The sequence below is a fragment of the Styela clava genome, chromosome 8 (genome assembly GCF_964204865.1).
Source record: "Styela clava chromosome 8, kaStyClav1.hap1.2, whole genome shotgun sequence".
NCBI lineage: Eukaryota > Metazoa > Chordata > Ascidiacea > Stolidobranchia > Styelidae > Styela > Styela clava.
The window spans coordinates 4,007,878-4,022,055 of record NC_135257.1 but is presented as its reverse complement, the minus strand read 5'-3'; the positions used below and the strand labels follow the sequence as shown (position 1 = coordinate 4,022,055).

Below are 14,178 nucleotides of genomic sequence, written 5' to 3'. Positions count from 1 at the left end.
CCATTCAGCTTAGATAAATCACCTTTCTTGCTTCCTGGTGAAGTTGAATTTCTCTGTTCATCAGTCGATGCTTGTGTTTGTAACTGTTGAGCAACAGCGGAAGGCATGCTGTGTGGTGTGACAGGTATTTTACGTTCCTGTACCAATGGCCCAGTTCCTTGATTGAAGCAGGTTGTACCATCGGCAAATAATACCTGTTATGTAAGTGTAATGATTTAGAAAGTGAGTATTGTACCTTGATATAAGTTTTTATGCAACTTGAATCTAACGTATATCAATAATGAATCTAAAGTATATCTAGAATGAATCTGAAGGAAAATATATCACAAGTAAATGTTACTAACTACAGAAGAAAAATGCATATGATGTGGATAGCTGATGCTAGCAGTAAGCGGGTCAATATTAAGTAGATTGAAGCAACAACACACTAAAAAGGACAGCAATTATCTAATTTTAAACTCGCCACAACAATCATTGCTGGACTGCAACTGTGTAAACGAATAAATACATTGAATTTGCAACCTATATATTATTAACCTATATTATTAATAATGAGAACTTTTGGTTGTAACTGGAATCACATTCCACATCCCAGTGATAAAAATCATACACAAGCCCATCCTTACAAAATCAACTTAAAGTATGGGGTAGGCTATCCATAAAGTCTTATTATTCACAATTTTAAACATTTCTAATATTATTTTTTTAATTTTTTAAATTGTAAGGAGACTTTATGGAAAACGAAATCACTAAAAACAACAATGCATCATTTAATAATATGAAAAAATGCAATTTAATTAACAAAAAATTCAAATGTACTGTGACGCTGAAGTATTTTATGCTAATGCTAAAATTAAGAAACAACATGCAACATTTTCCATCCAGTAATAAAAATTTCACTTTATCTATTGTTTCCAGATTCTAAATTCCTCTAGACGCACCATAGTCGATCCATCTTTCATAACTTTAATCACAGTTCCATCTGATTTTATACATCGAGATACTTCTTCCATTGCTGGATGAGCTCGTAAACTCTCAGTCTTTTGTTTGCCAAGAGTTTTGTATGGATAGCATTGTCGAACCATAAGTTTGTATTGGTTTTCACCAGTCAAAAAGTTTGTACCTAGGAAAATTTAAAAAAAGAATCTTTATAAAAAGAAAAAGCGAGGGAAATTACAATATTTTATACCATATTTCGTGTATAACAAATTAGCACAAAGCAAAATGTTCTGCTGTTTTTTAATAAGTAATCATTATACAGTGATACGTCGGTAGGAGAATGACTTGTTACTCAAACAATTCGGTAGTTGACCAAAAATTCTAGTCAAAAATGCTGCGACAAATTTGGTGTTCCAAAATCCGGGTATTGGGTATTTTGGAATGCGTAAAAAACAGATTAAAATAAATACAATTATTTCTCAAGGCTAAAAAAGTTCTGGTACTTGAACAAATCGGTAGTCGAACACCAATCTGAACAAATTATGTTCGAATACCGAAGTACCACTGTATATCTATAAATATTCAAAATTCATCCCATTGCATTGAATGATGAGAGAAAATTCATGTACATAAACACAGAGTAATAAACAAATTATTTGTAATGCCAAGATTTAAGAAGTAAATCTATTTCACATCTATATTATGTTATGTAAAACTACAGGTGAGACATGAGAAAATCGAAAACAGTTCAACAGAAAACGTAAAAACATGTAAAATTCCCATCACAATCTGTTTGATAATGATAAATTAGATCAGCACCAACGATTGGAACTTAGTATAAAAGTTCTGAAGGGCCAACACTGTGCAAACACTTATCATTATGTCCAATTACTCTGCTGCCAACCAATTTCCTATTCAAATTCAATTACTAGTAGTTAAATTTTTTTTGTAAGAAATATTTCAACATTCTCAAGGGTAGTCTGATTAATCAGTCTCCCCTTTAAAGTGTTAAAATTTAACAAATTTCTCAAGTATCTGGTGACCACTTAAGCAAAAGTGGATATTTGTAAAGAAAAGTGTGAAAGCAGGAGTTTCTCTTCTCAAGTAGTAATCTAATCCACTTGTTACAATACAATTACTGAAAGTACTTACAACCTGGCTGATCAAACAAGAAATGATTTTTATCTTTTTTCATGCCTCATATATTTGTCAGTAATTGGTTTCCAAGGTTTAGTCATTTTCAGCTTTATTGGGATATCGATAATGTATATAATGAAGCCCTGTGATAGTATTTGGGTTTGGATATTCCTATTTATTTTTAATTTTATCAGCAAAGTTGAAAGTGATTGTTCGCTGAGTTGTGACAATTATCATTGTCCTTGTGAATGCTACAAAAATGAGGTGAGAAATTGAGAATACTAGATTCTAAGTATTTCTATACTTCTATGTAATGAAACGAATCTAAATCTGTGAACAGGCTAGAATTAACTTAAGCGTTTTTCGATATCATTCAATTATTATAAACTGATATTATAGAAATAAGTAGGACTTTAGTCTTATAAATTTGTTCATTTGGGGAATTAAAATTTATTTTTTCAATGTCTTCCTACAAAATATGGCGGTTTGTTTTGTCCAATAGGTATTCAATTGTAAAAATTAGGTAACCGACATACACGAATGAAAAGCAAAACAACATAAAATTTACTTGGGATTCATATTTTACTATAACTGCCTGGTGAATCTTTGACAATGTTTTACATTTAAATATTATGTTAAAAACAGGTGCAGTGTTCGAACAGAAGTATCACAGAGATTCTGAGATTTCCAGGCCATATACAGGCACAGGTTCTTGATCTTGACAATAACTTTATAACAGAACTTGAATCCAAAGATTTCAACCAAAAGTACATGTAAGTACAGTTTGTCCATTTCATTAAAAATGCCAAATGCTGAGTAGCGAACCCAATATCAGACAAAAAGCAGTAAAAATGAAATATTCAAACTTCTTTGATTAATTGTAATTAGATTCTGGCATGTTGATTAAAACCATACATATGCACATAATGTAAGATCATTTCAAGTTACTTCTTATTAGATTCTCTATTTGTGGAAACTGCTATTATCAATTTATATAAATGGTACTCCCGAAGTAAATGAATCAAGATGGCGGACATCGGAACGTAGAATGTGTACCAGGTTAGGCCATAATTTCAGGTACAAATACAGGAGTCACCTATGTAGTCCCCAAACTCGTAATAGAACTAAAATAAGGGAATTGGAATAAAATTATGGCCTAACCCTAACCTGGTACACATACTACGGAAGTACAATATAAATTTGAAAATTGAATAAACGTTATTTGGCATATTGAATCATGACTATGCGTCACATTTTGTTCCTATAGTTCAACTGATTCTGCAATCAATCCAACTCAAATTCAGCAAATAGTCAACTTGATATATGTTTTCACAAAGCATGAAATGACAAATAAACTTAATATTCTAAAATTAAGAATACCCTCCCTACATGTTTACAATATAAATTATTTTTCAGAAAAAACCTTGTTGGACTACGGCTATCTTCAAATAAAATTAAGAGAATCAGAGCAAACACATTTGAAAGTCTTCATCAGCTTGAAACTCTATTTCTCAATCATAATTATATTGATGAGATTTCAGAAAATGCTTTCGTTGGACTTGAAGACTTAAGACGACTCTATTTGAATAATAATCAGGTAAGAGGTTTTTTAAATTAAATTTATTCCATGATACAGTCTTTGAATTGTCATTTTTTGATTAATTTTTCTATAGTTCATGTTGAATTGGCCATGATGGTGAAGTCTATATCTATATCCTATAGTCTGTATGAAAGTTTGTCTGCATTTCTTTTGATACAAATTAACAGTAAAGATAAGTCTAATATGCTACTTCCATTGACTGGGAACAAATTTCAAATTAGCTAACAAAACTCAAACCCGACATATAGTGGGGTAAGCAAACAAGAAGACCATAGTACTTTTTCTTTCAATAAGAATAAATATGAAATCCAATCCTATCTTATTTAGATTAAATCATTACCAACCAAGGTTTTCAAATCACTGCAATTCAACTTAAAGCTGTTATATCTGCAAGGAAATAAAATTGATCACATAACACCCGATTTGCTGATAAACTTCCGACAACTGACAACAATCGACTTAAGCAAGAATAAACTCACGAAATTAGATGGAAGATTTTTAACAAAAATGCAGAATATTCAACATGTATTTCTGCAAAACAATCCATGGTCATGTGACAAAGGAACTGTTTGTTCAACAATTGGTGCTATAGAGCGAATACGACAAAGTCATCCAACATTCGAACAACGATTACGGTCGAGACATTCTAATCACAGACTGAAAAAATCATTGACCATTCACGGTGGTATGGTGTGTGCAAGTCCCATACAATACATGGGACTGATGGCTAAATCATTGTTGAAGATATTCAAATGTCATCAAATTGATTTGACACAATATTTTATGACTGTTACAATCAGTGAAGAACAAAGAAAATTTCCTAACAGAATGAACGAGACTGATAATGATGGAGGTGAAAATAGTAGCAATAAGAATAAACTATCATATTATGTCATCATTTCCATATTACTAATTAGAATAATCTTTTTTAGTATATAGCACTAGAAACATACAGAAACTACCACTGATTCCAAAGTAAACCAAAGAGTGCAAAACAACAAAACGCTTTTAGGATTAGAAGCTTTTGATTCTCAGCAATTGAGTATGCGACACACCACACCATACCACAATGTCTTAACCAGTCTCCAGTCAGTGCAAGTCAAGTATGGAAATACTAACTGAATCAATGGTGCCAATACATGAATGTAGTTGGTGAAGTAAGTGGGTATATGAATCCCCTTATGAAGGTGAAGAGTCGTTTCACAAATAGCTACTCATCACAAAATTTGACAGTGCGAACTCATAGGAAAGTGGGTGAAAAAGTTTCAACTGTATGAAAGACAGATATGTGATGGATGCTGAACAACAATAACATTTTCATTACCCAGAAATCGAAGAGTAATACAAATATTTTTAATCGTTTGTTCACAAAATAATCTTGACATTTTTCAGATGAAAATGATGTATGATATAAAGTTTGCCTCCATTTTGTAGCCTAAATTGTAATGATGTGCCATCTTTCATGAATATAAATACAAAGTTGGTTTTTATTAATGTATAAAAGTTGATCAACTTGACATTTAGTTACAATCTTAGAAAAAATTTAACTTATGTATTGCATTACAACAAACCGTCTCAAAATATCGGTACTTAAGATTAACTACTGGAAGCACTGTTCTTAGACAGACAATATTAAAAGATATATTTCAAACAAAGTTTCTTTTTATAAATTCATTAATCTGCTGATAATATGACATGCTCAAAAGCACACGACTACTTGCGCTTGTAAATGTAAAAAAAAATGTGAAGCATAGATTTAGATTTAAACATAGATCTAGTGTAATATTTATGTTGTAAATTTTTGTACAAATTATTTTGTAAAATATTATGCAAATGGTGCTAATACAAAGAGGCTCTACCACTGTCAAAAAGTAGCTAGATGTAAATATTGAAGTAGTGAAATTAACTGAATAAAATAAACATGGCTTGTGTTACTTTCAGCTTCAAATCATATTTGCATTGAGAGGGGAAAAGAAGATCAGAATCGAAATCATTATTGATCACAGTGACTAATAAGTCTACGAAATTTCTGACTGCTCAGAGAAATAAATTTGTTATTTCATTGTTCACTGAAAATAAATTTCAATTAACAACAAAAATTTGGTCTTACTAGCCATAGTTGGATCGAGTTGGTATCGAACTGATAATCCATCAGGAGTTGATACATAAAGTTGTTGAAAAGGCGGAAGTTTGATTCTTGATCTTTCTTGTTCTTCTGCTTCTTTTGCTTCACGTAATTTTCTTTCTAGTTCCTCCTATTAAAAAAAATATATACATTAAATGAATAAATGGACAATATTTCACTATTAAGCATTACATTTATATGTAACAGGTACATGATGCAAATTATTATACATTGTCGAATGTGAAACAGATTAGGAACATTAAAGGTTATCAAGCATTATCCGAGGGCTGCGGGTGAAGGTATCGAGCTCACTGCTACCCAATATCATGTGATGAAGCTTCTTTCTTGATTTATTCCTAGTTTGTGTATGGTCGGTGTTTTTTGTTGATGTCTCCAACAGGGCCCGGACTCACTTCGCTTCAGACTTGTTAATTACCAATCTTGCACACTTACGTCACACCATCCGGCCCGCCAGAATCGTACATATTTAAAAACTTTTTAATAGACAAAATACTTGATATAAGTCAAATATCTTTGTTGTTTTTCACCTGTAATCTTTCTTCTTCTAATCTTTGTGCTTCTGCTTCTCTTTCAGAATCAGATCTTCTTTTTCCTTTTGGACTCTTGCCTCTTGGAGATCTTCCTCGGGGCGACTTGCCTTTTCCCTTTCCTTTTTTACCAGGTGTTTCCATACCAAGGGGAACAGGTGATGGACTACTGGCTGGTGGAACTTCACCAAGTATCTTCATTAGTTTTTTTTCAGCTTTCGCTATTGTAGAAAAATGATAATAGGAATTTTAAGGTAGGAACATACAATAATGAACTCATAGTGATATAGCCATGAATGTTGCTTGCATGTTTTATGGCCTTCTAATGAAAATTATGTTTTACCATTATTACAAAGTAGGCTATATGAAGAACATGACAAATGATCTGACTAAATGACACTTTTTCATCAGTTTTGAAAAATGAATCTTGCATCCCATCCCATTGGAAAATATCACTGATGCCATGGCCGATGGTCTTTTTTATTGATTCGATGTTCGAGCTCTAAGCTGGATATCATCCTGAATATATTAAGCTTACTGAATTTGGAAATTTATTGTTACCCGCAGCTGAGCACTCTCCTTCTTCTCCATGAGAACTGAATGATAGCGTCATTCCATCACTTAAAACTCCATTCCATGATCCAAATGTACTATGACAAGGTTTGTCATCAACACTTTGGAGACTTTTGGAAGATCTCCGACTCATTGGATCTAAAAAAGGTGAGATGCAATGAAAATGATGCAACAAAGATTTCAAGTTATCTACAATATATGAAGCTGTAACAATAATTACAAATAGCGATTCTGAGAAAGACCAAGAAGAAGGAATCTAGTTTAGTAATTCTGTGAGTGAAAATACCAATGTCAACAAATGGGCATGATATTGCATGCAGTGATGGTGAGTTCAAGACAAGGGTCAAAGATCATTCAATACATTCTTGAAACAGTTTAATTTGAAAGTGTATGTGCTTGAGCATATTAACTACATTCAAAACCTATTTTCTGGTGTTATTTAAAAACATACAGGGGGGGTAAAAATATGGGAATTATAATGGAAAATCTGTCAGTAAAATTACCTAGAGACTAGAGTGGAGAAATTCAGCAGTGAAAGAGTTAATTAAGCAAACAATACATAGGTTATATCTTCCGTTCCAAACCTCAATATGCAATAATACCTTCACAGAAATGAATTATGCTGAATGAATTGAACTGTGATTGTACAAATTTGATGAACTCAGTATGCTAGGTCCCTCGCAGCATGTGTTGGTGTCACATATTGGAATAAGATTTGGTACTCCCATAGTATGAGTACCAGGTTAGGGTTGGGATATAATTTTATTCCGATTTTTTTTATTTTAGTTCTATCACGAGTTCGGGGACTGTCTGTGTTAGTCAAGTGAATATACCCCCTGCCCATAGGGTTCCATCCCTTCACACAATTGATGTAAAGTAGGCGAACAAAAACTAGTTACCTCCATATTGGTAAACATACTTCTGGAGCGCCTGAACTTCAGACAGACTTTTTGCGGGTTATAAAACTAAATTACCATTACTACTAACAATGATTGAATTTTGTATAAAAGTTTATAATATGTGCGGCACAAACTAATTAAAAATAGACAACCACCTTCATTTTGATCTTTTTCTGGTGATTCTAATTCAGCTTTTTCAGTTATTTCATCCGCTTTTTCCTCTGTTTTCATTGTTAATTCGTCAAATTCTTTGTGTTCTTCAGGATCTTTAGGATCAATCATATGAACCAGAAACATGTGTCCATCTTTTCTAACAGTTGTTGACACTGTTGTGCTTCCTGTGAATAAAAATATTAAAAAACTACTCAATTTTAAATATATTATAATACATAATTGAGTATCAGATCAAAAGTTGGAAAAAATTGAATGAGAAAATGAAATAGGCCTTCCTAGAAATTTGGCGTTCGGGAATATAATTGAACGCTTTTGATAGGGGGTAGAAAGTGGTAATTTATATTGCATATTTTGGTTTATTCTTAAATTTGTTTCTTCTGTTTACTGGCGACAGTTATTTATCTGCTCAGTCATACTTTTATCAGAGTCAGGTTTGTGGGTGCTTTAATATTTGTGTGCTGCCAATATTTTAGTGATTTAAAGCCTAGTACCTGTATTACTCATGTATGTGGTGGTGAGATTATAAACTAATCCCAGGTCATGACAATACAAAAATAGCATCATGATTAAGACTTGAGTAAAAAAAATGTTGAAAAGAAGATACATTTTTCAACTAGACGTTCGCTCTTTTTTTTTTTCAATGAATAACAACAATTGATAAGATACCTTGTTCGCAGACAATTTTTTCAGATTTAATAATTCCGCCATCACATGGATACAAATAACTTGTTTTTCCAAACATATTGATGAGGTTATTGCCAACATCATATCTGAAATAAACAAACTTAATAATAAATTTTAAAATGGAAGGTTCTCAACACATTTTGACTGTTGCAGAAATTTTATAAATGCTGTGTTTAATTTACATAATATCAATGCAAATACATAGAGAAACATATATATATATGCCAATAGATGAAATCTAACCTATTTCAAAATTTATTGCTATTGAAGTTGCAAATATCATTGGAATTTTGGGGAAAATTTAACAAAAAATATTGCCCATTTTGTGTGACTTAACCTTACAAAGAGTGTAAGAAATTAGGTGGATAATGAACAAAACAGAAAGATTTTGGGCTTTTCAAATTCAGTTCGTAATGTCTGACAGACGTTTGTTAATATAAACATGAAAGACAACTCATAACACTTTGGGAATTTACAAATTGGGCCATTGTTTAGTTTTCACATACAAATGAAGATAAGGTAAGTAAGTAATAAAAATAACGATACACTTTCGTCATTAATAAGTAACAGTCACAATAATTTATTTACAACACAACATTTTTATTCAGATTATCATTTATTGGCACGATGGCCCAGTGGTTTAAGCATTAGACTTAACTGTGTTAGCTTCGCAGATTACCGGTTCAAATCCCATATCCCCCACCTAACCCAGGGAGTAATAAATTAAATAGGCCTTGTATAAGGCATTGTTCAGAGCAAACGTCATATGCGTATTGTGCAATATAAAAATAAGTAAATCAGTGGTTGAAAGTTAAGCCTAACTCACCCAGTAAAAGGAAGTGCAGGTTCCACTAGCTCAGGTTGTTGTATTTCCACAACTCTTTCTTGACTACCAGATCGTGAACGAGACCTTGATCTTGAACCAGATTTCGACTTGGATGAACGACGTCCAGCTCTAGAAGCTTTTCCTGACCCTGCAAAAATATACCATTTACGAAGAGTGCTAAAAAAAAGAATTACAAATTGGGACAATAAAATGAATAAGTGAAATATGGAAATAATGTTCATTTTATCCCACAAAAAGTTGTGTGTGACATTGAATCAGATTGTTCAATTATATACCTCCACTTTATAAAGATAAATTTGTTAAATAAAGTATCATGTTTGCTTTTATATGGAATTATTGTTTATACAATTCTTCTTGCAGCCTGACAAGTATTGCACAAGGGTGGGTACTCAGGCCTCTGAACTGTTTCATTGGGGTTTTGGAAACCACTAACTTATATTATTACCTTGTTAAACACAGTGCAATAATCGAGTTAGGTATGTTAACAATGTATAACGAAGATTCGATATCACAAACCTGGACGTTTACCATCTTGAGAAGTCTTGCTGACAGCTGATTTTGATTGTTTACTTTTATCACCAGATTTAACACGGGCTTGTTGCTTGGAATCTTTTTCAGCTTTTCTTTTCTCTTCTTCCTCTCTGATTTTTGCTTGTTCTTCCGACTGAGCTTTGAGTGATCCAGTTCGAATATAAGGACTACTATAAGTCTGACTGTCATCTGTACCTCCAACTTTACTTGAAGACCGAGAAGCACTCCCACGACGACCTAAAACAATGCGATGCCCAGTTTTAGATTTCCAAGGGCTCGTTTTCCAACAATTATCAACCTCTCGTAAACTAAATCTTCAGTTAAATACAGGGTGACCTAGAAACAGATCCTAGCAACAAATTTTAGAGAGAACATAATTTTTGTGCAGCGCGCCCTAGATTACTGAAACATTCGGGTAAATCATACACAAACAGAAGTTCAAATGTTGAACGAATTTTTTTCATTTTTATAGAAGTAATTAAATGGGTTCTGATTTTTTGGGGTTCACTCTGTACGTACTTCCTTTCTTGGGGCTTTTTGATCTTGGACGTTTTCCTGCTCCAGTAGAAGGGGGAGGTGTGGTGGAAGCTTCAGTTGAAACCTGACTGGCTTGAATTTTTTCAAGTTCCTTTTTTAATAATTCTGCTTGATATTTTTCTTCTTCTGATCTTGTCCAATCTGCTATTGGCTCCGATACATACTCAAGATAATTTCTGTATAAGACGAAGAATGTAGTTACTATAGATTCAACAGCATTTTTGTTGTTAGTGTGGGAACCAATGCAATACATTTCAGTATAAGTGAGGCAACTATCGTACCAAGTTAGCTAAACATTTAGATCGGAAATTCAAAATAATATGGTTTGAAAAAAAAAATTTTCATACAAGTAATTTATATACGACAATATTTAAATATCATTTGAATTAACTGATTTTGTTTCTTATTTTTTAATTTTTCAATAAGAAAGCAAAACCTTTTTAATAAAATCACAAAAACCTAGGATAAAACCAGACATATAATATCAATATACCCAAAAGTAAAATGATGTTACAGCGATACAGATTTCAATTTTGTTTTTGCTATAGGATGAATACAAAACAACAATAACAATATGATTACAGACTACCTGAAACCAACATCAGAATGTAAACTGGTTGACCATTCCTCTGTAGCTTGTAATTTTTTATTCATAGGACAATGAAAAACAGCCAATAAGGAGTGATCTCTCTTGTGATAATATGTATCAAGCGATGGATAATTTTCAGTTGCCTCCGTCAAGACCTAATATTGTAAATAGTATGAAATGTCAGAAATAGCAACAGAACAATGTGATGGTAAGATTAGATACCTTCATCGACACTGATAAAATATAATCATAACATAATAATCCTACGTTGGAGAACAGTTATGAGAGTAAAATACAGTTACCGGTACTAATAGTTTCAAGTGAATGTACATGTATGGCAGAGAAAGCTTCCATATGAGCCACATTGCAGCATTGAAGAGTCCAACACTCTTCTTGCACATAATCAACATTGAAATGATGTCATCACTACGAGGGGTAAAAACCATTATAAATTTTTTCACACTAATCCATTTTAAAAGCAAGAAAAATAAGAAATATAGAACCTCTCTCTTATTTATCCTTAGGTTTATTCTTCATTTTTGAAGGTTTGGCTGCAGAATGGCTACTAACTAAGACTAACTACTACTAACTAGGTAACCCACAAAATACGTACATATAAAGTTGAAGTTACCTGCAGAAAAACTTCGGGATGGAAATGTTCAGCATAACACCAACTGTCCAAGATTCTTTTTGGATTTAAAGCTGGATATTTTTCAATGTTAATTGATTTACCAAGAGCATCATCTGAAGTATAAAGTTTAATTTTAGTATTCAGCTTTGGGATGAAAGAAAACGATAATGAGCTTCTGATCTTGGGGCCGTTTTCAGTTATCAGTATATGTTCTAAGACTCCTAACAGTGTGAAGCAATTGATTAATGGTTGACTAAAGTGAGAGTAATGAAAAAATCAATTTCCTTTCTACCTTTCTTTTCAGTTTCTTTGTTTCCTGCAATTTCTTCTTGTTCTTTTTCTTCTTCCGCATTGCTCGGTGAACTTTTCACAGCAAGTGTGTATGGATCATCCCAAGGACTCTCTGATTGATAAAAAAAAAGATGAAAGTCAAATGATATGTATCAAAACAGTTTTTTGTAATGATATCAATTATTGTTGGATAAAAATAAAACTGTATACAAGGAGAAACAACGACTACAATTTCAGGGTTTGCAAAACCTTGAAAAAGACAATAGTACATTTTTGTACGTAAAATAGTATTGACATATAGGAAAGATTCATTAATATTTACATCTAACGTTTTTGTATATGGCGCTTGTTCAAGCTTTTTACTCTAAACAAGGCTTTGTACAAGCAGCCATCATGATATCAAACAATATATAAGGACTGGGTGAGGTAGGGGGCATAAGATTTGAACCTGAAATGTGTAATCCATGATGTCAACACAGTTAAGTCAAACACTTTAACCGCTAAGTCAGTGGTTCCCAACCTCTTTCATGCAACCCAAATTTTTTTAAAAAATAAATTTTGTAAAATTTCGTGTCCCAAAGATATGCTCGAATACTAGGTGATATGAAATGATTATGCTTTATATAGTCACTAAATTACCTAATAAATAACAATAATTAACTCAGAGTAGGAAACCTGCGCTTATTTGCCACAAGCGAGTTTTTGAAATTGTGGTGTGGCTTTACTCAAGCAAAATAGCAGCAGCCAAGTTTTTGCACTGTGATACTTCCCACATATACAATTACTATTGAGCAACACTTAAATTCAAATATTAAATAAACTAGGAAATAAAAGCAGCAACTTTCAGGATTTGTTGAAAAAAGAGCAAACCAAGAAAATTTTCAGGCAACCATGAGTTGGCAAACGCTGCGCTAGGTCATTGAAAAGATTGGAACAAATATAAGTTGTATTACCATCTTCGCCACATTACCTTGGTTTACTTCTGGTGTTACTTTCACAATGTTTCCATCTTCATCAACAGTTGATAAATTAATAGTTTCAAATACAAATTGTCTGAAAGCTCGATCAATATCGGAAAATGCAATGACACCCTCAGATTCTGGGCATTGAAAAGTAATATGAATTGTTCGATAAAATAGATCGAGCTGAAAAAAATGCTTTTTTTTTTTTAAATTTTTCAATTAAAATCTTTTCAACATTCGAAACCTTATACTGTTGCTGTTTGATAGGAAAATTCTATCATTAGATTATCATGGATATTTCCTACTATTTTATATTAAAAAAGCATAACATACCTTCCGACAACGTAGCACAATTTCTCAGAAGCTCTTGCAATCTAGCAGATCTTTCTTTGGATAATTGTGGATTTTTCTGCTGATAATTCCATAACCTAAAAACAGAATGTTTCGTGGAAGATTAAATTATGAACTAAAAATTACAGCTACTTAATTTAAAACAAGCCCACGAGAAAAATTTCACCCAGATAGATCTAGCCATTTGAACACTATAGGCAAACAGACTGACATTATGACAAAGAATAAGAGTTTCTTTGAGATCCAATATAAAAACCTACGTAGCATGGTATTTTTTTATAATTCCAAATTGGTTTAGATAAAGTTTGAATGGAATATTCAAGTTTGTCAAGCATAATTCTGAGCTAGTAAAGACTCAATGTGCAATGCATTTGTAACAAATGAATTAGCCAAATAAAACTATAAGCCTCATTAAATATTTTTCACTTGTCCTATTACTGGTGACACTTCAGTTATACTTGATTAGTTACCAATTTACTTTTTAATATTACCAAACTATGAAGTTATCATGGTAATATAATACCTTGTACATGGTAACCTCTGTAGAAGTGATTCTTCTGCTTTTCTTGGATCGAAATTATTAAATTTATCAAGATGATGAGTTCTGACTGTCATATCATCACCATATTGCATCAAACTAGGTGATTGTAACTTCTTATTTTTTTCTTCAACATCTTGTTGGAAATTTTTTTCGAGAGTTGGAAAATCTTGTGATAAATCCTGTACAAATAGTAAATTAGGGGAAAAATCAGTATTTGTT

General features: G+C 32.3%; 2 protein-coding genes across 2 annotated transcripts in view; one reads left to right on the top strand and one right to left on the bottom strand.

The window, feature by feature from the left end:
- LOC120346414 (sperm-associated antigen 17-like) overlaps positions 1–14,178 on the bottom strand; it is a 33,642-nt gene that overhangs the window by 14,992 nt on the left and 4,472 nt on the right. The window contains exons 10-25 of the mRNA XM_039416142.2: positions 13,942–14,138; positions 13,401–13,495; positions 13,076–13,204; positions 12,107–12,217; positions 11,815–11,927; positions 11,184–11,338; positions 10,577–10,770; positions 10,043–10,294; positions 9,506–9,653; positions 8,662–8,765; positions 7,977–8,159; positions 6,911–7,060; positions 6,350–6,570; positions 5,787–5,931; positions 942–1,123; positions 23–194 (exon numbers count right to left, since the gene is read on the bottom strand). Coding sequence (XP_039272076.2) covers positions 23–194; positions 942–1,123; positions 5,787–5,931; positions 6,350–6,570; positions 6,911–7,060; positions 7,977–8,159; positions 8,662–8,765; positions 9,506–9,653; positions 10,043–10,294; positions 10,577–10,770; positions 11,184–11,338; positions 11,815–11,927; positions 12,107–12,217; positions 13,076–13,204; positions 13,401–13,495; positions 13,942–14,138 — 2,551 coding nt within the window. The remainder of the gene's footprint in view (positions 1–22; positions 195–941; positions 1,124–5,786; positions 5,932–6,349; positions 6,571–6,910; positions 7,061–7,976; positions 8,160–8,661; positions 8,766–9,505; positions 9,654–10,042; positions 10,295–10,576; positions 10,771–11,183; positions 11,339–11,814; positions 11,928–12,106; positions 12,218–13,075; positions 13,205–13,400; positions 13,496–13,941; positions 14,139–14,178) is intronic.
- Positions 2,162–5,679, top strand: LOC120346415 (uncharacterized). Its single transcript, XM_078115139.1, has 4 exons — positions 2,162–2,340; positions 2,722–2,849; positions 3,493–3,673; positions 4,004–5,679. Exons 1-4 carry the CDS (start codon positions 2,203–2,205, stop codon positions 4,613–4,615), a joined length of 1,059 nt encoding a protein of 352 aa, XP_077971265.1. The 5' UTR covers positions 2,162–2,202; the 3' UTR covers positions 4,616–5,679.

What these genes read in the sequence shown, in the direction of transcription:
- LOC120346415 (XM_078115139.1), top strand. Translation starts at nt 2,203, where the DNA reads ATGTATATAATGAAGCCCTGTGATAGTATTTGGGTTTGGATATTCCTA. An exon ending in GTGAATGCTACAAAAATGAG is followed by an intron (nt 2,341 to 2,721) that starts GTGAGAAATTGA and finishes TGTTAAAAACAG; the next exon opens with GTGCAGTGTTCGAACAGAAG. An exon ending in TCTATTTGAATAATAATCAG is followed by an intron (nt 3,674 to 4,003) that starts GTAAGAGGTTTT and finishes TATCTTATTTAG; the next exon opens with ATTAAATCATTACCAACCAA.